General features: G+C 35.4%; 1 protein-coding gene across 1 annotated transcript in view; it reads right to left on the bottom strand.

Moving 5' to 3' along the window:
• The window catches only part of LOC148942481 (uncharacterized), a 55,862-nt gene extending 34,754 nt beyond the window's left edge, over window positions 1-21,108 (bottom strand). Inside the window, exons 1-2 of the mRNA XM_089102056.1 lie at window positions 20,977-21,108; window positions 3,252-3,522 (exon numbers count right to left, since the gene is read on the bottom strand). Of these exons, the coding sequence (XP_088958182.1) occupies window positions 3,252-3,522; window positions 20,977-20,998 (293 nt within the window). The 5' untranslated portion in view covers window positions 20,999-21,108. The remainder of the gene's footprint in view (window positions 1-3,251; window positions 3,523-20,976) is intronic.
• Between the last annotated feature and the right edge of the window lie 4,145 nt (window positions 21,109-25,253).

Below are 25,253 nucleotides of genomic sequence, written 5' to 3'. Positions count from 1 at the left end.
CAAATTTTAAACTCTAAAGTTTAGTATTCAACTGTTCCTGGAAAGTTTCTCTCAAATTCTCATCCTGGAGTTTTCGAATATCATAACTTCCCGGGAGGTAGTTATCCCTCCGATATTTCAGCTTTAAATTAACCCTTGACACTACTAGATGGTGATCTATACTTTTAACATCAATAAAGGCACTCCTATATATCCTAGTATCTTGTATTGATCCTGCCAGTTTTCGGTTTACTACAACATAATCATTAAGGTTTGCTGTCTTACCATCATGTGAATACCATGTTAACTTATGACCAAGCACCGTATTGGTTATAACTGGATTGTTATACCTACAAAATTTCAAAAGTCTGTATCCATTACTGTTTTCTTTCCCTATACCAAATTTACCTAGGCTGGCATACCATCTATCCCTATTTCTACCAACCTGGGCGTTAAAATCACCTAGTAATAACATCATAGTTCTACCTGGGACCCTGTCTATTTGCTCCTGTAACTGTAAGTAAAATTCAGTCAGTTCTACAGGGGCGTATACTACTATAACTGATACCCTGAACTTTCTAGTCATAAAATGAGCAATTAGTATTCTATTATTAATACCTTCCCAGCCTAAACAAGACTTAGCAGCTTCCTTATTCATCATAGACAGCCGTACTCCCTGTCTATGTACCCCATCCTTCCTGCCTGAGTAAACAAATTCTATATCACCAAATTTCATGCTTCCTACCCCTGGGATATGAGTTTTTGAAACTCCTAATAAATCCAGTTCGAATCGTCTGAATTCGTCAGTCAAAATGCCGATACGATAGTCATTTTTAATGGCGTAACATTCCAAGTTCCAATTTTCATGTTCTTTAAATCATTGAAATTATTTTCGCCTCCGGAAAAGCAATGATCCCGGATACCAGTGCAGGAGGGGGATCACATATCTTCTCAAGTCTACACCGAAATGCTTAAGCCGGCTTAGAACCGGACAGCAAGAAGTCCCTGGGACCTCCATATCCCATGCCAATTTTTTTTTTCGTCATCATTCGTTTCAGAACAATTATTAAAATCAGTACTGGTTGAACATTTTACCTGCTTTTTAATTAAAATATTGTAAATGAATTTATCCTAAATTCCCCTTCATCTCTATTGATACTAATACCCCTATAGATTATCTTTTTTATATCTATAATTTCTCTGAAACTTTGTAAAAGTCCTACAGACGTAACTACCATTATTGTCTGATCAAATAAAATACTGTGACAAGGAAAATCATATACATGTTCTGCAACACCTGACTCAAACGCTTCCGGTTTTTTATTGCTTTAGAGAGCAATATATGGCATTCTTGTGTTGCTGTAGCCTATTTTCTAAAATCTGCTCTGTTCCTCCCACATAAAATTTGCTAAAAAATTTTAGAAAACAGGGTTAGGTGACCTTTATTATTTGGTTCAAGCATAAATATATTCTTCATTTTTTGATAGATTGCCATTTATACATTGATTGTGAGGAAACGAATGGTAACATTATAAACATTCGCTTTTGTTTATTGCGTTAAATATGCCACTGCATGGAAGTTTTATTTAAGATGTGAGTTTGATTCCTACGAATTTATTTACATTTCTTTTCTTTTGTTTTTTCTCTCTCTTCGTATGTTTAGTTTTATTGTATTTCGATGTATATCATTTTTTTTAAAAGAACATTTTTTTCTCTTTTTTTTCCGTTGAGAAAGGTTCATGGACATGGGGCCGAAATATTCGGAATGTTTTTGAATTAAGTGCTTATTTTGTTGTTATTTATTCACTGCTTTATTAAAATTAAAACCCGTTTTTTCTTGATTAATTTTTCTTTCAGTTTTCCTTTAAAATCACTAAAATTTTCTATCTTCTTCATTTCATTTTCCAAATTATTCCAGTTTTATACCCTTCATAATAAAATAAATTGTGGACCTGGTAAACACTACAGGTGGAGCATAATAATTATTCCTACCCCTATGCATTTTGGTTACATATATTCGATCAGTTATAAAGTTAACCATTAAAACACTCCAGCAGCAGGTTCCTGTCACATCTATACATAAACACTAATATACAAAAATGATGAAGACCCGCTGCTGGCAATATCCTAAGATCCTTATAAACTTCTCGAATCGATTCTCTTTCTATTAAAATATTTATTAAAAGTGCAATATCTATAACATTTTGCACAATTTAATGCACTACTCTCAAAATCTGTCTTTAGAATGCAACCCCAACCCCAAGGTTGCAGAAAGAAAGAGCATTTAGAACAAAGACGTGTTTAGGTTTAACTCTCAAATGTGAGGGGGGTAGAATCAATCCATCCTAAGTATAGGTCGGATTTCAAAGTACCTTTTGAATAAAAAAATTTGCTTGACCCAACCCTCCTCTCCATTCCCTTGAATATCAGGATGAAAATATGCTTCTTTAAATTCGTGTTTCCACCGAAATAGATTCCTACGTGAGTACTTATTGTACTCTTCTGTGGTTTCAATCATCTGTGATTGCCATGTCAATCATTGGGCCAATTGATTTCTTTAGTTTTATTTAGGCTTAATTTTTTAGTTTTTTCTTGCTTAATTTTTCGTAAATAATTTTTCTTTCAGTTTTCCTTTAAAATCACTAAAATTTTCTACCTTCTTCATTTCATTTTCCAAATTATTCCATAATGTCGTGCCCTTCATAATAAAATAAAACGTGGACCTGGCAGACACTACAGGTTTTTTCTTGCTTAATTTTTCGTAAACGGAAAAGCGGTGTGGTCTAAGAAATTATTTAAGAAAAATTATTAACTAAGAATGAATTTTAGTTTCGTTTCTTTTGGAGGAGATTTTGATCCAATATAAATTAAGTTGTAATTGTTTGCTGGTTGGGGAGTGTAGCCTCATAATACAGACATGGTATGTAGTTTTTGTCCTCATAGTATTATTATTGTTATTTTTTTCCTTCTTTCTTATTAGAGTGAATTTAAAAGATGTTATGTGTTTTTGACCTGATTCACCCCATGTCAACCATTTGGTTTTGGAAGAACCATGTTGAGTTTTGTGCGTAAGTTGTTGTTAAGGTTAAATGTATCATATCATATCATGTTGCCTTAAGTTGTAGCCTACATTTTATCATATTAAAGCACCATCTGAAGGAAAAAAAAAACATCTTATCATATTTATTTTTTTACCTTACCACTTTTTGGTTGTTTGACCTTGTTTTTACCTTTGAGTGTGTTTGACCTTGACCTTATCAATGTTCACTTACCTGTTAAAAGAATCCAAATTAGAAAGAATCTTGCTTTTCAGCTCTTCAAACACAAACGGTTCAACATTTCTAACAGCAGGAACTTCTGGAGTTGTCTCCTGCAGTGTAGTTAAAACATCTTCTATTCTTTCTTTAAGGATTGGCTTCAAATCTGACCAAGCATATTTAGGGTCACCATTCTTGGCCACTTCCGTGATTGTTTCTAATATGTCACTTGGTTTCTTGGAATCAATTGCTTCTGTAGGAGAATTTTCATTTGTTTTTGGTGTATCTAAAAATATTTTATAATAAGAAGTTGAGATAATATCCTTATGGTTTCAAATGTATATAAATTCTAGCATCAAATGTGTTATTTTTCTTTTAATCTTGGAAGTTTTATTCACAATGTGAAAAAAAAAGAAAAGAAGAGAAATATCAAATTTCATTATTAATTAGTGCTCTGGAGAGGGGAACGGGTTCAGCTTCAGGATTTTCTAATGTATTAAAAAGAATTGTCTGAAGTGAACAGCTCACCATAAACCACTGTATATACATTTAGGCAGTACAATCATTATCTCAACTATTATACAAAGCCAGACCAAGATGCAAGTGCTCCATAGGACATAGACATTGGATTTTTTCACGGGTAGACAAGTCATATCTCTCTTAAATGGGAAACTTGGCCTCATCTTTGTAACATTGGATTTTAAAGAATCTAATTTATTTCAATACATATGTAAAAATTTGCAATTAGTAGTGTAATGTTATTATTAGATGTTTTTAGAAGTTACAAGTAGGTTTCAAAGTCTTGAGTTGATTTCAAAAGCATTTTGAGAAAGTTTCTGCCAAAATATGTGTTCCAGGGTAATATACACTTGACCACTGATGGAAGACCAAATGGGAGGAGCAGTTTGTATGCCCCACTAATGTAGTAGCCAAAAATTACTGAGTTTGATTTTAGTTACAAATTTATATACAGTACCATAAATTCTATAATACATTTATATCTTCATTCTGAATTATGTATCACTTACTTACTTACTTACTTAAGTCCCATAAATCCTCATGGGACGTCTTGGGGCCACTCCTTCCAGAATCTGATGAACTAGGGCTCGATATGCTGTTCTGTCAAGTGCAATTTGGGATAGTTGGGCAATGCGTTGTCGGTTAAAGTTTTCGATCCATCTTTTGCGCGGTCTTCCCCGTGTTCGAAGTCCTTCAGTTGTCCCTTCTAGTGCGATCTTGGGCAGGCGTTCGTGATTCATTCGCTTTATATGGCCGAACCAGCGCAGCTGCTGTTTTCGGATTTTGTTCAGGACAGTGTCTTGCGACTTCAGCCTTCTTTGTTTGTGACATGGTCAGTATATCTGATCTTGGCTATCCAGCGCAGACATCTCATTTCGAGCGCAAGGAGGTTGCACTCATTTTCAGCTTTTAATGTCCAGGTTTCACACCCATACAGAGCAATGGGTATGATCAGACTGTTGAACAGATGCACTTTCAGATGGTTCGAAAGGTGGCTAGATTTCCAGATCTTTGATAGTCTTTTGAAGCTACGGCTGGCAAGACCGAGGCGGCGTTTGATGTCGACAGTGTGGCAGTTGTCAGCTGTCAGAAGACTGCCGAGGTAAAGGAATTTATCGACTGTTTCCACTTATTCACTGTCTATTACTAGGGTTTATTATCTCCTGTCGTGATGTGACCATGATTTTGGTCTTGTTTGCGTTAATCTGCATACCAAACGGCTTCGTTGCTTTGAATATGTAGTCAGCCAGACTCTAGAGTTTTTGCGCGGTAGAGGACGTCAGGTCGATGTCATCCGCATATGCTAGTTTGTTAATTAGGATTTCTCCTATTCTGGCTCCATATTTGACGGATATCAGGGAGAGGCTGGCATGCAGAAACAGGTTAAACAAGTGCGGTGAGAGGATGCATCCTTGCAGGGCTCCGGAAGTTGTTGGGAATTTACCAGAGAGCCCACCAGTGGTCAGTATTTGACTTTTGAATTGGTTGTATATTTCCTCAGTGATTCAGACAATTTCATCTGGGACACCGTAGTGTCTTATAATATGCCACAAGCCTTTCCTCCATATTAGGTCAAATGCCTGTTGGAAGTCAATAAAGAGCTAATAGAGGTCTCTGTTAAACTCGATGAACCGTTCCATCAGCTGCTGCACAGTACAGATTGGGTCAATAGTTGATCGTCCTGATGGAAAGCCAGCTTGATACTCGTCAAGAACAGAGGCAGTGATTGCTTGAATTCTGCAGAGCAGGATCTTGGTCAGGATTCTGGTTTGGTGGCTTTGAGGCTGATGGGCTGGTAGTTGTCACATTCTTTCTTCGAGCCTTTTTTGTGTATTGGGACTATTGCTGCCTTGCACCACTGCTGCGGGACGTGTCCAGTAGACCAGGTGGCTGATGCAAGACTGTGGTATAGGTTGACAACAACAAGACTGTGGTATAGGTTGACAACAGACTGGAGGAAACAAAAATTGGTTTGAAAAGTTTTTCATTTAAACTGTAAAGTCTTTAAGCTTCAACCAACCCAACACATCTATTCCCAGTACTTTATGTGCAAACCACATCTCATTTACTAACTGGACAGGTTTTACAAACTGTAACTCATAGTCAAGTGGTTAGCATGCTAGACTTGAGCCCCTCTGTTTGTGAGAACAGGGATCAGTGGCATGACTCTGAAAGCTTCAGTCTGAGTTGAACCAATTCTAAAAAGGTACCTAGAGATAGTTGTGCATTTACTCAGTGATTGGTAATATTTGGCCCTAAATTTAAAAAAGTGAATTATCAACAAAGCAAGCTAATTGCATGTGACGCCTAAAAGGTAAAGAGGCAATACCAATCCTTTGGAGGAAGTAGTTGTCTTTGGGACAGAACGGATTGATAATTTTTGAGTTTTAATAGCAAAAAGCAATGTCATATTTACTAAATTAGTTTTGCATATTTATTTCATTGTTCTGGGGGACAAAATTTGGTGCATCCATAAATTTCTCAATTGTGTCTTCTGGAAATACCAAGCCTTCCGGAATCCACTTTGGTCTCCTTTTGGCTTCACAACAATTTTCCATCTGCAGATGATTATGGGTCAGAAATAAGTCTTGCTTTTATCTATCTAATCAACTAGCAAATATTATTGTGCTGCAGTAAATTGATGATGCTTCTGTATAGCTGTCTTTCAGCGTTAGCTGGTAGGCTTGAGAGCAGCAACAAAATTGATGTCAGGCTGGAGGTTTGCCTTGCTGAAGATCTTCCTATTATTGACTACTTCTTGCTTGATGAATGGACATACCAAAATAAAGTGCCTGAGGAATAGGATTCTAGAATAGAGTTGCAAAATCTGCAGCATGGATTGGCTTGTTTATGCCAAATAAACTGCTGTTTTCTCAGGATCAAAGAGTTGCTTTTGATTCTATAATAAAGAATGTTACCTGCCCTTAATAAAAATAAGGATAGAAAGGGTATTTTTGTTTTAAAGAAACTCTTCTTCTGAGCATGTCTTATAATTTTGAAACAAGCACAAGAAAAATCAAAGAAAATGGTAGTTTCTAGGTATGAATAGACCTAAGATCAGTCCAGGAAGTAAAAAATATGTTTACTTTGATGTTCTTGGTACTTCAAATCTTTGGAGTTTATGTTGACAAAAAGGACTAACTTTTGATAAAGCTTCTGAAGAGTTTGCCTTAAGAAACACAACAGTTAAGCCCGTGGAGAAATATTTTTGTAGAATCAAAACTGAAGGGGTTGAAATAGCCTATACACAAGAATTAGCAGTCTCAGTAGTGACTGTGGCTTCTATTAACAATATTTACTTAAAAAAAAAAAAAAAAAAAAAAAAAAAAAGCTCAACAACAAACTTCAGAAATGCAGTTTAATAAACCATGGTTTGAGTACAAAAGATGTCTGAAAGTTGGCATATGACTGGGTATTGATGCTGTCCATTGTAGTCCCCAAAAATTGGGATAAAGATGAGATGGCTGGCTTAGATTGGTTGAAAAGCTTAATGCAGCAGATCTCTGAGCTTTCAACACAGAAGCTAGGAAACACCAGTCAAGTAAAATAGGGTGGATTTTAATGCTGCAGTTGTCACTGTAGTTGTACAGTTTTTGAGAACTTGAATTGACTATTTTTGTCACCAATTTGGGATTCTATTGTTATACAAGCCCCATGCATTGTTGCAAAGAAAGGACCAAAGAACATCACCTTACTCTGTTTTGTGAGCACAAGTGCATACACAACTTCCCCAGTGTATGTCTTTCCTTGTGTTAAAGCCCTTGAAAGAATGTTTTAAAATGACCTCCTGGATATAATGGTCTTACACATAAAAGTGGTTGGATGACAGCCAACAATCTTTACTTGTACATTAAATATTTTCAAAAACAAGTCAATGCAACTTTAGAAAATCATGTCCTACTGTTTCTTACCAATCCTGAAAGCCATGTATCAATTCAAATCATCAATGTAAGCAAAAATGAATCCACCTTCTCACTTGAACATGTCAGTTTATAGTCCTTTGAAATAAGCTGTCAAATAGTCTTATGATTCTTGGTATCAACAAAGTCCTGCCTGAAGGATATCTGTGCATGAAGTCTCACTACATTTATAAGATGAGTCCTCAGAACATACCCATAGGGTTATTAAGACAACCATATGGCCATTTAATCCAGATTTATTTTCTGAGTCTGATTTCCCCCCAGAATGTGTGACTGACATGGCTGAGCCACAAGAGGGACAGCAAGATATAAGCCAACATACCAACAACCCAAAAAGGAGCAGCTATAATCCAGTCACCTCAAACAGTAAGACCATACCCAAAATCTACAGTTGTATATCAGTGGGGGTACTAGAAAACATGGTAGGACCAGAATCCTTGCAGATACTCCCAAAAAATAAGTTTGAAGTGCAAACTCAAAGTAAAATTTTAAAGAAGCCAAAGCTCACAGCACATAAAAAGAAAGCTACAACACCTCATAAGCAAGAAGAAAGGACTAGTAACAAGGATGAAGATGAGTTTCTTGGGGGAAATAAAGAATTGGTTGTTTTAAATTGGTAGTGAGCCACAATGAACTAATCAAATATGGCTGCAGAGATTTTGTTTTGGTGGGGTTCTCTGTTGAAAAAAAAATTATGCTATTTATGTAGGGAAAATTTAAAAAACTAAAAATGAATGTGCTCGTGATTTTTCTGTGCAGAAGTAGTAAAAAATACATTTTCAGTGCAAGTTGATAATGCTGGGTAGATCTGACAGATATTGAGCTCAGAATCCCAGTCCCTAACTTCACAGATGGAACAGAAAGATCAGTGAGAGGCCTATTATTTGGATGTAACCTTTCTGCTTATAATACCAGGTGAATGAGGTGTTCATATGTGTTTTATCATTTCAAAAATTAGATTATTTTGTACTTTAAATATTACTGTTAGAATTACTAGCTGAAATATTTTGGCTATTTGGATTAGCCCCTAAACTCCCTGCTCTGGACCCACAATCAGGGTTATTCTAGACATATAAAAACCTACCGACCTTAACAATACAAACATATTATCTTGATCCCTAAAATTACTATAAATTTACACTAGGATGCCAAGGGTTTGTTCAGCCATATGAATAAAAACCAAGCCTACTGGTTCTGAGCACAGGTAGCAAGCCTATTGGACTAATACAGGTGGCAGAGATTTAAGTGCCTTAAAGGCTAAGTAGCTAAATTATATTATACAAAAATCAGTGTCTTAAGGTGAATGTCGCTAAATTCATTGCAATGTTAATTTTCCTATGCTCCGAAAAGAGATCTTGCTCTCTGACCCGACATACCAGCACAATGAAATTTTGTACAAGTGATCTTTGGACAAGGATCTAAAATTTGGCCGTTTTTTTTTCTGATTTAATTACTAGGAAATAGAAAAAAAAAATTTAATGTGAAACCTAGTAGCTTTTTTCAATAAAGGTCTGGAGCCTCAGAAATGGAAAATTTGAAGCAACCGAAAGTACTATAAATTAAAAAAAAAAATTGAAATTAATTGGTCAGATTGAAAATTCTAGATTCTTTTAATTTATTCCTCCACGCTTGTTTTTGTGTTTTTATATTTTGGACTCTTGCATGCCTTGGATAAAAGCGAAAAAGTCGAAATTAACTTCAAATTGTAGCTCTTTTTTTATTTAGTTTATTCCAAACTTTTCAGATTTCTAGTCCAATTCATTAATTATATATATATTTATAAACAAAATTAAATTTTTACTCTGTTTCTCCTGTCTTACATAACCCCACTTTATACCCCCTGAATGGAAACATACCTCAGGCTAGGACGGGTAATGCTTGCGTTTAACTGTCAACTTGTCTTTAATTGGAGTTTGTCAGCTAAGAGAACTACATAAAAATGACCAGAAGAAAAAAGATGAACAAAGGATGGCTTAATCTAAAACAAATGCGGTAAGTACATAAATTATAAAACTATCAACACAGTTTTTTCATAGTTTGAAAAAGATCTTGAAGGAACAACTGATGTCATTCAGAAGCTTACCAAGAACTTACATGGCAGCATAAAGAAAAACTCAGAGGATAACGGGACTGTTGGGAATCTCAAACATCTATTACGGAGAGGTCCCGACCATGTGTTTGGAAATCACACATATTGTGACGCGGGCTGTGCCAAAAGAACTCAATTACCAGAAAGGAGTTTGGTAGAGGAACGCTGGAACATTTTCCCGAAAAAAGTAATAGAAAACGTCAGAGGAGGTGTCGAGAATGTAAGTGGTAAGGCGGCTTTACTAAAGAATGACTCTACAACCAACCTAGCATAGAATTACATGTTGGTTGCAGCAAAGCTCATAGGTGGAAAACAGATAAGTCGTTCAAAATGTTGGTCGTACCACGAGCCTATCCTATTCATTAGGTCCTAAATGGCATTCTATGATGTGGAAAAAAATGTTTGGTTTTAGCCCTTCTAAGACAACAAAAGATTACTGCACAAAGACTGCCAAGCTCCAGGCCCAGTCGAGAGTCAGTTTGAAGAGGCATTTCACTTCTATGGGAGGAAGCTATCAGGCGAAAAAGAAAAGTAACGGAAGTTATTCTAATGGTGACCAAGACTACAGGTTGAATTGCAACAAGCCTGATATGACTACCAAAGAACTGGAGGCGGCAAAGGTTGCATATGTAGAACGTAACTTAAATCTGAAAGAAACTTAGCTTCATCAGCTTCATGAAAATACTAAAGGACCGTCGAGGAACAATAATTGGGTTTATGAGAGAACGAATCGCATTACAAGCACTTACTTCCATAGAATCGCATCCCGAAAAAGCAGCACAAAAACTGCCCCGATCGTGAAAGCTATTCGGAATGGTGGGTGCAGTTTTCAATTTTGTGGCTATGCTTAGAGGTCTGCAATTGGAGTCTGTTGCTCTTGCGTTATACGAGAGCAAATTAGGCATGCCGATTGTAAAAGGAGAAGAAATGGGCCTTCTAATACACTTAAATTTTCAATATCTTGCCGCTTCTCTCGACGATTGCTTGCTTAATGGCACACCACTTCAATTAACAACTGTAAACAATATCCCCCAGGGGAAGACAATCAGAGAAGCAGCTAATGAAAAAGGCTCAGTAAAGAATTTCTTCTTGGTGCCTCCACATTCGGGGTCGCAGTTGAAGAAAAACCACAAGTATTATGGACAAATACAAGGACAGCTCGAGATCGCAAATCGAGACGAATGCCATTTAGTCGTATTCCACAACGAGCACGACTGGGAAGTGGTGGTTGTTCCGCGATCGAGGGAATACTGATCTAGGATATTGCCTAAACTTGATCAGTTTTGGAATGAATCGTCACTACCAGAAATCCTAGATTCAAGAATTTTAAGAAGCATGTCAATTAGAGAACCGCCATCAATTCTAGCTGCTTTAAAAAATAAGTCTAGCGGGCCTGCAGACCGTCCAGGTTTGAAGCTTAAAGAGAACACGTAGCCTTTTTTTGAAAAAAATATGCGCCTTCTCGACCAAAAGTGTAAGAATATGGACTAAGAACACGGTAGCTATTCATATTTTTTATAAACTTGTTAAAGGGACTGGTCTGACGACGAAAGTGAATGACAAGTAGTGACTTCGTAAACACGACTGGTTATTTCGTATTATATTATCATGTAGTCGAATTGGATTCGTTCTTGGGAGTATAAATATAACCAATATATAACGTTTGCTTAGTGCCTTTGTATAGACTCTGTATTTTTGTTTAAGGTCAACATTTTTGAGTGCCTTTTGATGTTTTTCTTATTGTATCACATCATTTTTTTTATATAGTAAGTGGTTTTGCCGATAAACAGCTTAGAAAAATCGTAAAAAAACAATAATTATTATTTACTTTTGGCTGGAATAAGCACATACGGGTACTCTTGAACTCAGGGACCAAATACATTTTTGGCAAATAGCGGGAGGACAGGTAAACGCATAGAAATTTTTTCTGAGGTGGAAATTATTTTTATAATTTTTTTGAAAATTTTAATAAAGTCTTAAAATTTGAAAAAATTAGGATTTAAATGAGGCCCGAATCTCCAACCCCACCCCCCCTGCGTACGTGCCTGAAGAAGAGATATAGCTTTCTACACTTTGTATAATCTTTTGCAATAAAAAAAAAAAAAACAAGAAATGGAGATTGAGGATAAAACAATATTTGGCAGTGACGGGATCCTCCCCCCATCCCCCAAAAAAACAACAATAATTGGGAAGCAAAACTCGGAAGCAAAATATAAGTCTAGCGGGCCTGCACACCTTCCAGGTTTGAAGCGTAAAGAGAACACGGAGCCAGTTATTGCAAAAAAGATGCGCGTTCTCAAGCCAAAGAGGACGAATATGGAAGCAGAACACTGGAGCAATTCTGATAGTTTAGACTTGAGTGAAATCGACTGGTCTGACGATGAAAGTGAATGACAAGTGGCGACTTCGTAAACGCAACTGGTTATTTCGTGTTATATTATCATGTAGTCAAATTGGATTGGTTCTTGGAAGTATTAATATAACCAATATATAACGTTTGCTTAGTGCCTTTGTGTAGGTTCTATATTTTTGCGTAAACGAGGTTTAAGCCCCTGTTGCTGCAGAAATCGTTGATTCAATTTGCTCAATTTCTTTTGTATTTTATTAGAACTTCTATTCTCACTATTTGGGTATTCATTTTATGTCAAAAGCAACTGAGCTATGTCCACTTTCTCACTTTAGCCCCTTGGAAAGTCTTTAGCCCCTTGGAAAGACTCATCTGTAGCAGAGAAGTGTAGTCAAAGGGCGTTCAAACAATCAGGAAGCATGTTAGACCTATCTTTGGGAAATTACAGTGATGCATATAAACAACAAAACGAGGTTAGATTGACTAGACCTGTCTGTAGAGACAAAGAATCCCTATTTCTGATTTCGTTTTCTGATGTCACTCTTTTTTACCCATAATCACTCTTTTTTCAGATTTTTTTCCTCTCTGGAGCCTCGGTTAGATGGCAACCCTGCTTATCCGGACCTCGAATAATCTAGAATCCCGTCCACTAGTCAATTATTTTTAGTCAAAGTTGTTCTCATAAGTGGTTTCACAAATTTGCACTTTTCTATTTCTAGCTCTGCCATTTTGAAGAGAACAACTATTATCGTATCTCTAACCGTCTCGGAGTATTGAGCGTCACATCCAGAAAAAAATCGTGCAAAATCAAAGTATCGCTTCGTGACACAAATAAAATATTGTTAGCATCATCAGAGGAAAAAATCTGGGTACAGTCCGGGACACATGCTTCCCAATAAACTGAGGTGGGGCTATTGAAGGGATCAAAAAGTGAGTCATGAGTACAGAGCGCCCTTTCAAACTTAGACGATTACAAAATAAATCCTTCTATTATTATCAGTATTTCTCTTCATTTCTCTGTATTTCTTCAGATTGTTTTCTGAATAGGAGTTCATGTGAAGCATTGACAACGCTTATTTCTGCAGTTGTACTTTTTCTCGTACCTAATACACTTCTCACAGAGCTTTCTGTTGCTACCTCGCTCTGTCCTTTTACAGCCCAAAGGGTGAATTTACACGATTGACATCTGACACACCACGCACGCATCTGATAATGCCAAAACATTAGTGAGCGTAGTGACATAGAGGCGGGTGGCTTGTGACGCGCTGGTCTAGAAGTCCACCCGCCGCGGGAAGGAGATTAACCTTAGACAATGTCCATTATTCTTTGCAGTAATAAACTTGACAAAAGAACTGTTCATTCAAGATGGCACTGGAAATCAATTCTGCTAATTTAGTCCAATGTTGCCAGTGCTGGATTTGAGCATATCCTATTTGTAAATATCCAAAAACAAAAAAAAGCAGAATTGCAGAATAGTAACTCTCCAAAAGGAGACATGCTGGGAAAAAAGAGAAGTATTTTTAGATTGCTAATTTTATGAATTGAGTTGTGTTTGCAACAGTTTGAAACAAGGGAATATAATAAGGAAATTTTGTATGATGGAAAGGCAGTATAGCCTAGTTCTTATCAGTAATAACCTAAGGGCAATTTTTGTGTTAGACCTCAATTTGTCTTCTTTGCTATGTTTAAATGAAACTCAGAGAGGAAAGAAAATAACAAAATGAAAAATAAAATGAAAAAAGGCAAAAAAACAATGATTTTGTCAGCCAGTGGCAAACCATGAAGAAGAAGAAATAAGCAAATATTTTGACAAGGACCTCCATCAAGTCATCCTCAGTGCTAAACGAAAGGAAAGAAAAGAAAAAGAAACCAACGAAAATCAAACCTTTCGAAGTTTACTTGTCAACGACAGAACAGAAACTAAATAAAAACCAGATTAGAATTAATGAAAAAGAAATCTTTCAAGACGGTTGGGCAATAACCCTTTGTTTTGGTATTACTTTAATTAGCCTATATATTCGTTTATCATTTGATGTGCAAATAGGTTCTTTCAAGTTATACTGAGTAAAAATATTTATAGAGTCCTTCAAAATTGAACTGTCATAAATTGGGCTTAATGAAATATCTCTATTTATTGCTAAATTTTGGTTCATGTATTTTTTTTTTTCTCAATTACCTCTTTAAAAGTTTGTGGTGGGCCATTTACAGTAGATATTAAGGTTGCCTTGTCAAAAAGAACCAGATGGGTTGGATTTATGAAAATATGTGAAGCCAATGCCAAATCAAAGTTGTCATTGTAATTTTTTAATCTCAGGGACTTATCTATTGAAATTTTGTGCTCATGCAAATGTTCACCTAGTTGTTGATGGGTCCTACCAATGTAAAATTCCCCACATGAACATGGGATTCTGTAGACACCACTACCCAGTACAGGGTGAGTTGTATCCTTTACTAAGTTGAACAAATGTTCAACTTTTTGTTTGGTTTTGAAAGAAACAGAGAGATTATGTTTCTTAAAATTTTTCCAAGTTTATGGCCAAGTTTCAGGATGTAAGGTAAAGTGATGAAAGTTTTTTTCTCAATAGCCGGGGTAACTGAATCAAGGGGGACGAGCTCCCTATTTTGTTGTTTCATCTTTTTTAATTGTCTATTTATGATATTTTCAATAGGTTTGATTGGGTAGCCATTGCAGAAAAGAATATCCTTGACATAGTTTAATTCAGAATTTATATGATTTACGGGAACAAATTTTTAAAACTCTGTTGACTAAAGAGATTATTACTCCTCTTTTCACAGAAGGAGGGTGATGGGAAGAGAAAAGTAGATATTGATTATTATGAGTCGGCTTTCTATATATAGAAAATTCAAGGCTAGGAGTAGTTTTTATAATCAAAAGGTCCAAGAAAGGCAGCTTACCTAAATCTTCGAGTTCCATTGTGAACTGGCAATTCTAATCAAATGAGTTCAAATGTGCCAAAAAATCTCTTAGAGAGTCTTGTCCATGCTCCCAAACAGAAAGGATATCATCAACAAAACAAAACCAGAGAGAGTGTTTTAAGTGGAAACTATTCAAAGCAGATTGTTCTATGAAATCCATGTAAAAATTTGCCAAATAAGGAGACAAGACAGTGCCCATGGATAAGCCCATGATTTGAAGGAAAGTTTTTGTTTCAGAATTTAAAATACAAGGAGCACTTGTTGCAAAGACAAACAAGGGTCATTATTGTATCAATTTCCAAAGTTTTGTAATCTGACCAAGCTGAATTTTCCTCTAATTTTCTTTGTAAGGCCTGCTCACGTTTATGGACATTGCATGAAGTGTACATAGAAACTGCAACAAAACTAGATAAAATAGTTTTGTCTGTTGTACTTTGATTCTTTAACTTCTCAACAAGATCTATGGAGTTTTTTGTATAGGATTTCTGTGTGCTAAAAAGAGGCTTAAAAATGGTGGCTAAGAAACTTCCTATACCCATAGCTGGAGAACTATAACATGCTACAATAGGATGTAACAGAATATCTTTCTTATGGATTTTAGGCAGACCCTAAAACTTTGGGGTAAAATTTTCTGTACATTTAAGGGGTAATTAGTCTACTATCTTTTAAAATTCCTAGTTCTCTTCTCAACTGCTATGTGTATTTGTCCATGGGATCAATTTTCATTTCTTTGTAAATATTTTTATCAAACAATTTGTGGTAACAAACTGTAAGTAAGGAGCAACTCAGCTCAATGGTAACCAAAACTCTAGAAAATGGGTTTTAGATACCAATAGATGCATCAAAAGAATCAGATTTCAATGCTGAATTCAAATATATAACTTTCATCAAGTTTAGTCCTACCCATCAAAAGTTATGTTGTAGAGGCCCTGTGGCCTATTTGTTTTGCATTATATTATTATTATTATGTACCTGAGAAAATTTGGCTGATTTTCAAAAAAAGGGGGAAAGACCCCCTAAAAGTTATAGAACCTTAATGAAAATCACACCATCATATTCAGCATATCAGAGAACCCTACTGTAGAGGTTTCAAGCTCCTATCTATAAAAATGTGGAATTTTCCATTTTTTGCCAGAAGAAAGATCATGGATGTGTGTTTATTTGTTTGTTTTTTTTTCCCAGGGGTGATTGTATCAACCCAGTGGTCCTAGAATATCATGGGAGGACTCATTGGAACGGAAATTAAAAGTTCTAGTGCCCTTTTTAAGTGACCAAAAAAATGGAGCCCAACTAGGCCCCCTCCCATGCTCATTTTTTCCCCAAAGTCACCTGATCAAAATTTTGAGATAGCCATTTTGTTCAGCATGGTTGAAAATACGATAACTATGTGCTTTAGGATGACTTAATCCCAAAAGTCCCTGGGGGGAGGGCTGAAAGTTATGAACTTTACCCAATGTTATCATATAGTATTGGTTATTTGGAAGTATACAGACGTTTTCAGGGGGGATTTTTTCTGGTAGTAGGGAGGTGGATGGATCAGGGGTTATTTGGGAAGATCTTTCCATGAAGGAAGTTCTTATGGGGGAAGGGAAATTGCTATGAAGGGGGCCCCAGATTTCTCATCATTATTTAAAAAAAAGATCAGAAATTAAATATAAAAAAAACAAGTTTTCCAACTGAAAACTTGGGGGGGTGTTGGCAAAGTAACATCAAAACTTAAAATGAAAAGAAAATATTACATGTATGATTGGGTTCACCCCCTAGTCAATACCTTGCTCTTTAAGCCAAAGATTTTTTAGTACTTTCATAAGAGCTATTTATTCTAAATAACAGCCTTTGTGATTAAGGAGTCATTTTTAAAGAATTGGACCAAAATTCAAACTTTAGCTTAAAGAGTGAGGTATTGACTAGGGGGTGAGCCCCCTAATATACATATTAAAAATATATTAATATAGAAGTTTGTTATGTAAGTTAATTCATAAGTTACATATATTTATTACCAATAAAAAACATTTGTAAATAAAATTAAACAAGTTTCAAGAAAGCCATTTAACCAAATAAAAGTAAAATTAATATGCAAATTTTGTTTTAATTATTCATGTACAGGCAGCCAAAATCAAAACCTGCATACATTCAAAAATTAAATAAAAAAACAAGTTTTTTTAACTGAAAGTAGGGAACAACGTTAAAACTTAAAACAAACAGAATTTATTCTGTATATGAAAGGGGCTGCCCCCTCCTCAATGCCTCACTCTTAAGCTAAAGTTTGACTTTCTCACAAATATTATTTTTTTAAACAATAAAAAACTTTATTTTAAAGAGCAATGCATTGAGGAGGGGGCAGCCCCTTTCATATACAGAATAATTTCTGTTTGTTTTAAGTTTTAATATCATTCCTTACTTTCAGTTAAAAAAACTTGTTTTTTTATTTAATCCATTAAAAGGCTGTTAACTTTTAATTCATAATCTGCAGAATTCATAATTACAACTCCATTTCCCTTGTCTGCTCTTGTAATCACAATGTTTTTGTCTTTTTTTAAGTTTTGGAGGATTTGAATTTCCTCCTTTGATTGAGTTGAAAGTGACAAAGTTGGCCTATAATCAAGAATACTCTTTACAATTTCACCTCTGAGTTGGTCTGGATTTTTGACTTCACCATGAGAGCTAAAAATAGCAGACTCCATGCCTGTAATTATTTCTGACGTATTTACGTGTGTTTGAGCCATTGCAAATTTTGGTCCTTTTGAAAGAATACTTAGCTTCTTGGATGTAAAAAACCTTAAAGAGGATAGATTTTCCAAAGGAGGGCCAGGACAAAATCTAGGAATGAAAATCCGTGTTTGTTGAAACTGCTGGAATTCCAGTTTTGGGAATTTTTCTAATATACAAGTTTTGGCTAAATGGAATATGTGTTGGAAAGACCTATGCAAGATTTGTAAAATCTGGTGAAAATCTTGAGGGGACAAAATCTGATATAATAAGGATTTGAAATTTAATATTTTATTACTAAGGACATATCTTTTGGATCTTTGGTCTTTTAAGATATGTGTTAAAGTTTTGAAACCCATTCTCTGAATATACGGGCCTTCAGATTGTTTGCCAAAGTGTAGGTCGAAGCGTAAAGAAGGTGGAAGAATTCGATATCTTTTGCATATAAAAAGTTTCAAATCTCTACAAATACATTTCCCAAATTTAGAAAAAAAACAATTGATATTCCACTAATTCTACTACATTCTACAAGATTGTACTAAAATAACAGAAATCATAATTTCAGAAATAAAACCTGAGAAAAAGAAACCAATAACTGAAATTAAGGTAAAATGTTGTTTTGTCAAAATTTCAATAGGTATATAGATCTGTTAAGTAAACAAATTTCTTAGACTTAGAAATAAGAGGAGAGTTAATACAGAAGCTTGGCAATACCTTCCCAGAGTAGGGTAAAACACTAGTATCTAATCAAGCAAAATCATGTAAAACTAAAACCATCACACCATGTTACCAAAGAAGAATTGTATTGATCAATGAATAGCTAAAGTTATGCTAAAATAGCTAAAGTAAAATCAATGCCTAAGCTAAAGTAAATACCTAAGCTATACACCAATATAGTTATTACTAAAATCATTTAAGATCAAACACTTGAAATTATTGGTTTATTGAACTTATCTGCAAGAATCTCTTGTTGGAAATACCAACTGTCCTATTTTGACTTAAGTGTTTCAGTTTTATTCACATATTAACAGAAAGCTGATTTTCTTCTGATTCTAAAAATGTAACTTTTATTGCTTGATGTTTAGGCCTATTCTATAAATCACAAATATTAAATATTAATTTTTTTTTAATCGCTTGTCAAAACAGAGACCACATTTTTAATTTATGCTGACAAATTACACCAAGAAGGTAGACTCTTGTTACTACCTTCCCATTGCATCATGCTATAGTAGGCCTAAAATAGGGGTGGCCCAAAAACCCAGTAAATTTTTACGAAATCATATTATTGACTTACAAATAAAGTGAATATACCACTTGATGCCTTTTTTTATGCTCTTTCCAAATATAATAATCATTTTTGGGTAAAGTTCTACAAAATCATATTATTGAGTTAGGACAAAAGTGAATACACCATTCAATGCCTTACCCCTTTTTTTATGCTGATTATGAATAAAATAATCATTTCTAACACAAATTAAGTTCAGCCCCCCCCCTATATATGCCAATTCAGGGTTTGGTATAGCCTATATAGGGGGGGGGGGCGGAAATTCATTTACAATAGAAATGCTTATTATATTTGTAATCTGCATAAAAAAAGGCATCGAATGGTGTATTCACTTTATTCCTAACTCAATAATATGATTTCATAGAACTTTATGCATTTTTGTCAGAAATGAATTTTACCCCCACCACTATATATACCAATTCATAGTATATATTTGCACATTAGGGGGGGGGGGGGGGGTTGGCAAATTTTATCTATGATAATGGTAATAAGCTTACCTAAGCTATGGATGTCAGGTATTGTGTTATCTTGGAACAATAATTTTGACAGGACCTGTGCCTGTCATCATCAGGTTCAAATTCAAGACTCTTGTCAGAATATAAAATCACTAAATAAAATATAACTAAAATCACTGAACAACACTAATAATAAGTCGAACCTGGAATTATTGTTGTAATATGGCCCAGATTTTGGTAGAGGCATTGATGGCCGCTATCCTAGTAGATCTCAAAAAGGCTGGGTCTATAGAAGTAGGGTGGAGTTTTTGCGAGTTCTTAGCCTATGGATTCCCAAATTTCACTGATGCGGAACTCTCCATTGTCTTTATTAATGGCTGGTTTGTTTTTAGCAATTTTGCTAAAAACAAACCGAACAATTTTGACAGGACCTGTGACAGGCACAGGTCCTGTCGAAATTATCATTCCAAGATTACACAATACCTGACATCCATAGCTTAGGTAAGCTTATTACCATTATCATGTATAAGAGTCAGGTTGGCCTCAGAGAATATATTAACAAATTTTATTTCTGATGTAAATAGGAAGTAATTTTAAATTTTACCCTCACCTCCTAATGTGCATATGTATACCCTGAATTGGTAGCAATGTATACCCTGAATTGAATGTGATTATTATATTTGGAAAGAGCATAAAAAAGGTGGTAAATATATACCAAATCATATTAATGAGTTAGGACTAAAGTGAATACACCATTTGATGCCTTTTTTTATGCTGATTACAAATATAATAAGCATTTCTATCGGAAATGAATTTCAGCCCCCCCTCTATATATGCCAATTCAGGGTTAGGTTAGGTATACCCTATATAGGGGGGGGGGGGCTGAAATTCATTTACGATAGAAATGCTTATTATAGGCTATTCGTAATCAGCATAAAAAAAGGCATCAAATGGTGTATTCACTTTATTCCCAACTCAATAATATGATTTGGTAAATATTGACCTTTTAGCCCCCCCCCCCTATATATGTCAATTCAGGATAGCCTATATATTTGCACATATGGGGGTGGGGGGTTAAAATTCATTTCCCATAGAAATTATTAACAGGCTATAGGCTATTCATAATCAGCATAAAAAAAGGCATCAAATGGTGTATTCACTTTATTCATAACTCAATAATATGATTTGGCAAATATTTACCAAAAAGGCATTGAGTGGTATATTCACTTTATTTGTAAGTCAATAATATGATATGGTAAAAATTTACCAAAAACCCATCTCTATTTTCCCAGAATGCCAAAGAAGTGGTCTCCCAAAGAGAGGTCTTTTACCCTATGTTTTGGCCCTGGATTCATTACTGAAAGTTTCATTTTCCTAACCTAATCCTTTTCCAAGAGACTAAAAAGTAGCTAAGCTAGGATTCTACCCTAACTTTTCAACAGAAAATGTGTTTAGCCTGTGTGTGATATTCAATCTCACCATTTCCTAAGTCTGATTCCATGAATAAAATTAAAAGAAAGCTATTGCTAGTGAACAACTTGATCTAGCCAGTGAATTCTGATTTCCCTCTCTCCAATATTCCTTGCTATTCGCTGCTGCTGTAGTTGCAAAATAAATTGAAAAGGCTTTAAAACCCAGCGTTTTCATGTCTTCTTTTGTCTGGGTGCATTTCTAACTTTGCCAAAAAAGGGCAAATAAAGTTATGGACACAAACGCTGTTCATCCTTTGAACTTCACAGGATAGACTCAGGCTAAAACTAAAATGATTGAATCTTAACTCTCATCTGTCCAAAGTTTGTATACAATTTTTCAAATCTAAGCACTTAGTCTCGTGCTTAGATTTGACGCCATTCCTGGGAAAAAATTTCGGGTCTTATAAAAATAAACAAACTACTCGATGCCACATTTATTTAAATACTTCTTATATATCAGCAGATCAAAAATAACGAAGTTACTACATTTTTGGGTGAATATATTTTCTCTAAAGGCACCAATTCATTCACAGATAGAACATAAATATGATGACGTCAAAGTGAAAAAACGTGTATGATTCCAAAAAGAGTTCTTTCAGATAATGAAAAATAATGTTAAAAACATTACAAAAGACCCAATTCTTAGTTCTCACAGCTACACTGAAGGTATTTGTTGTTTTTACATAGTAAAAAGTTATTAGTAGTCAAAATTGTTTTTAAACTCATAGCCAAAATATTTCCTCAGAAATGTACGCTAGAATACAATATTTAAGGTCACTAATTGACTTGTCTATGGATTAACGATAGTTGTGACTGCATAGGTGTTTGCACCGGCCTTGGGGTGGCTGGGTTTAAACTATCCGACCTACACATCGGCCTTGTGTTGTGTAGGTCGAATACTTTGCAAGGCATTGCCTTGCAAAGTATAGATCAATCCACTGCTGGCACTTGGGGCCAGTACAGCTGTGGCAAACCAAAAGGTGGTAAGTGACACTTTGTAAATTTTAGAGGAGACGCGAAAAATGTTTTAAACAAATAACCCAATTTAAAACTAGGAAAATAAGTTGCTGGGAATCATTTCTGAACATGACCAGACGTAATTTTTGGTGCTGAATCACGTGGTGCTTTCAAAAATCCGACTTTCCATTTACTTTTGGCACTTTTGTCACTTATCTCCTTTTTTCACGTTTTTCCGCAGACCAAAAGGAGGCATGTGCCATTTTGCCGTTTTAATTCAAATGCGAAAAAATTTAAGTTTTGACAATGTTTTCAGCTATTAAACTTTTTTACTGACATTTTTTTTCTTACTCACTGAATAGGTCATGTTGAAAACTACCCTCTGATGCCACCCACGCCTGTGAGAGGCAGAAAGCAGGGGTCAAAATCGCGCAGAAACTTCTCCTATGTATCGCATTCTCAGAACCATAACTTCAACTATTTTAATGTAAAAGAACGTATAAAAGAATTGTTCGGTTATTTGGAAATCGACCAGAAAACAGGAACAACATTCGACTTCAATTAAACTTTTGGGAACTCAAAAAAGGAAACATCATTATAGTCCATCTTGTTCTTCACAATCCTCAAAAGTGAGGTCAGATGCTTTGTCTTCCATTGCTATCTTTTCCCAGAATTCTCTGGATCTCTGGTCTCTCATGTGTGGTACCAACTTTGTCATGATCTCACCTTTTTTGAAGGCATTTATTCCCCTCGGTTGTTTCAGAGACTTTAGCAATCCTTTACCAAGTTCTTTCTTCGCTGACACTGTAAGGAAATCGTAAGAGACAAGCTCCTGTTCAAAATCCTCACGATAAAACATAGAGGATTCACCTTTTTTGAACACAACTTCAACTACTTTCTGTAGCAGCACCGGTTGGTTATCTTTCTTCTTTTTGGAGAACTTTTCATTTTTCCACTTGTAAAAGCTGATGGAGAGCTTCCTGACACCAGTATTTTTCCTGGAATCTTCCATCTGCTTTTTCAAAGCACAAAAGTCGTCAACATTTCTGTTTTTCTTAATTTTAGCCTCGACAAGTTTATGGAGTCCATCGGCAGACACATGAGCATGACCTTTCGTCAAATACTTGATGGGGATCTTGGCGGGTGCCCAGAGTTCGCTCGAAATCCTCAATAGCATTGACAAAAGAATGTAATTTTTGTTTTGTCCATTACACTTGTCGGCATAAAATATGAATTCATCTATATCCCTATGCTTGTCAAAAAGTGCATGATAAGCTGAAGAAACTGCGTCTACACTTCTTCCATAAGTTGCCCCGTGCCAGACAATGCAATAGGCTGAAAGATGAGCCGACCTTGTGGTTTGACTTTTTGTAGGCACAAACGTTTCGTTGAAGTATACCAGGTGGGTCATGAAAAAAGACTCCTTAACAGCAGGCATTATTGGGAGTATTAGAACTTTTTGCGTATCGACAGTGAAAACCAAAGTTTTTGGTGAAAAGATATCCTTCACGTCTCTCTGTAGCTGGATTCGTGCCTTTTCAGCCATTTACCGATGAAACTCATACTCCTGTTTTTCTAAATCTGTTGCGGAGCCTTCGCTATCCTTCAACTTAAAAACATTGCAATACTCACAAACGTCTGACTTTGGCATTTTGTTGGAGATCTACATCGCTCTCAACATCTCTCCGTTACTGCGAAACGAACAATTCTCTTCTGTTTTGGGCCGTTTTCAGAGCTTCAGTTAAAAGGCGCTTTCCTCTGTTCATTTTGCATAGTCTAGTTTTCTTCTTTTCTTCAGACAGTAATGGAAGTGACGAAAAAATCCCGGCGTGGACGACCAAAAGATGCTAAGTGACAACTTGAAAACTTGTTTTACTGATATCCACGGCAGACCAACAGGAGTTAAGGGCCGGACTTGCCCGTTGGTGTACTTAACCCCTTTCGGCCTGCAAGACAGCCTGAGAAATGCAACAAACGGCTCTTTAAGGGATCAAACAGCTTTGAACAGCTCGAGACAAAAAGACGATAAACACATTCTGATTAGACCAATTGATCGAGCGTGTTCTGTTTATTGGGTATAAGTTTAAAGCTTAGTTTTTGAAAGCATGTTACTTACCGCCTTTTGGTTTGACACAGCCGAGTAGTAGTTCAGTTCACTACGCGCTACATGTATAGATTTTAGTTTACTAGAAATACTGGAGTAATTTATTAGGGAGCAGCCTAAAATAATTGTCTAAGCCTATTTACTGAGTTTCTAATGTTATATTTTATGACTTGAAAGTGTTTATACTTCAGGATCGATCATACCATTGTTACTTTGATATTATCATATCATATTCATGATTAGCCAATATGACATCTTTAAGAGGGATAAAGTAGTCTAAGAAAAGATCAAAGTTGAGCTACCAAAATAGTTCACAGTCTTTGACACAAACCATGCCTTGAGAGACTGTCAGCACTTGAAATACCAACTCTAGAAACTTACCAATTCTTTGCCCAGAAGCTTAATAAAATTATAGCCTTTGTTTTGCCGAAGTTGAAATAAATATTTTCCGAACTATTGTGTCGAATAGCACCTTAATAAGATAAGTCATAAAACGCCTTAACCAAGCTTTTTGATTCCCCAAACACTTACTCAAATAATTTCAGTTCCAGTAAATACATACAAATAAGTACACACTACTCCATTCCAAGCTGATGAGTAAGTAGGAACCCCATAGAAAACATTCTGGTGGGAACTTTTGTGGAAACTTTGGGCAAAAATTCCAGCCATGTCTTGTAAAAGAACTTATTATTTAGTTTCTTATCATATGAAGGCTCATATACCTTTAGTGAGAATTAAGACGAGTTTTTACAAGATACAAATATTGGAGAGGCCCGTGAATTTCTTAATTTGGTGCAATTATTATATAATTTTTATGCAAAATCTGAAAAAAAAATTGGGAATAAATAAATTTAAAGAGCAAATTTTCTTTCATTTTGATTTCCACGGCCATGGAATTATTCATGTTTTCATGGATTTGCTTATGCTGACATGGATTTTTACAATTCGATTGTTTTTTTTACTTTTAAAAGAGTAGTAATTTTTATTTTCTCTATTGATTTACTACGGGGGTTCCCCATTTCAGAAATAGCTGCAACCTAGTAAAGAGTGAACGATGGGTCATAGCAACCGGAAATTCAAAAATTTGTTTTGAAAAAATAAACTTTTATAGTGAGTAAAGTTGTCATTTCAAGTTGGTTTAAAAATGGTAACTATGATTTCGATTAACCTTAAAAGTAAAAATTTATTACGGAATCAAATTTATGCAAACCTCGAAAAAGATC

This window comes from Artemia sp. Qi Xiang Cuo, chromosome 16 (genome assembly GCF_049724085.1).
Source record: "Artemia sp. Qi Xiang Cuo chromosome 16, ASM4972408v1, whole genome shotgun sequence".
Lineage (NCBI taxonomy): Eukaryota > Metazoa > Arthropoda > Branchiopoda > Anostraca > Artemiidae > Artemia > Artemia sp. Qi Xiang Cuo.
This window is presented reverse-complemented; position numbering and strand designations above follow the sequence as displayed.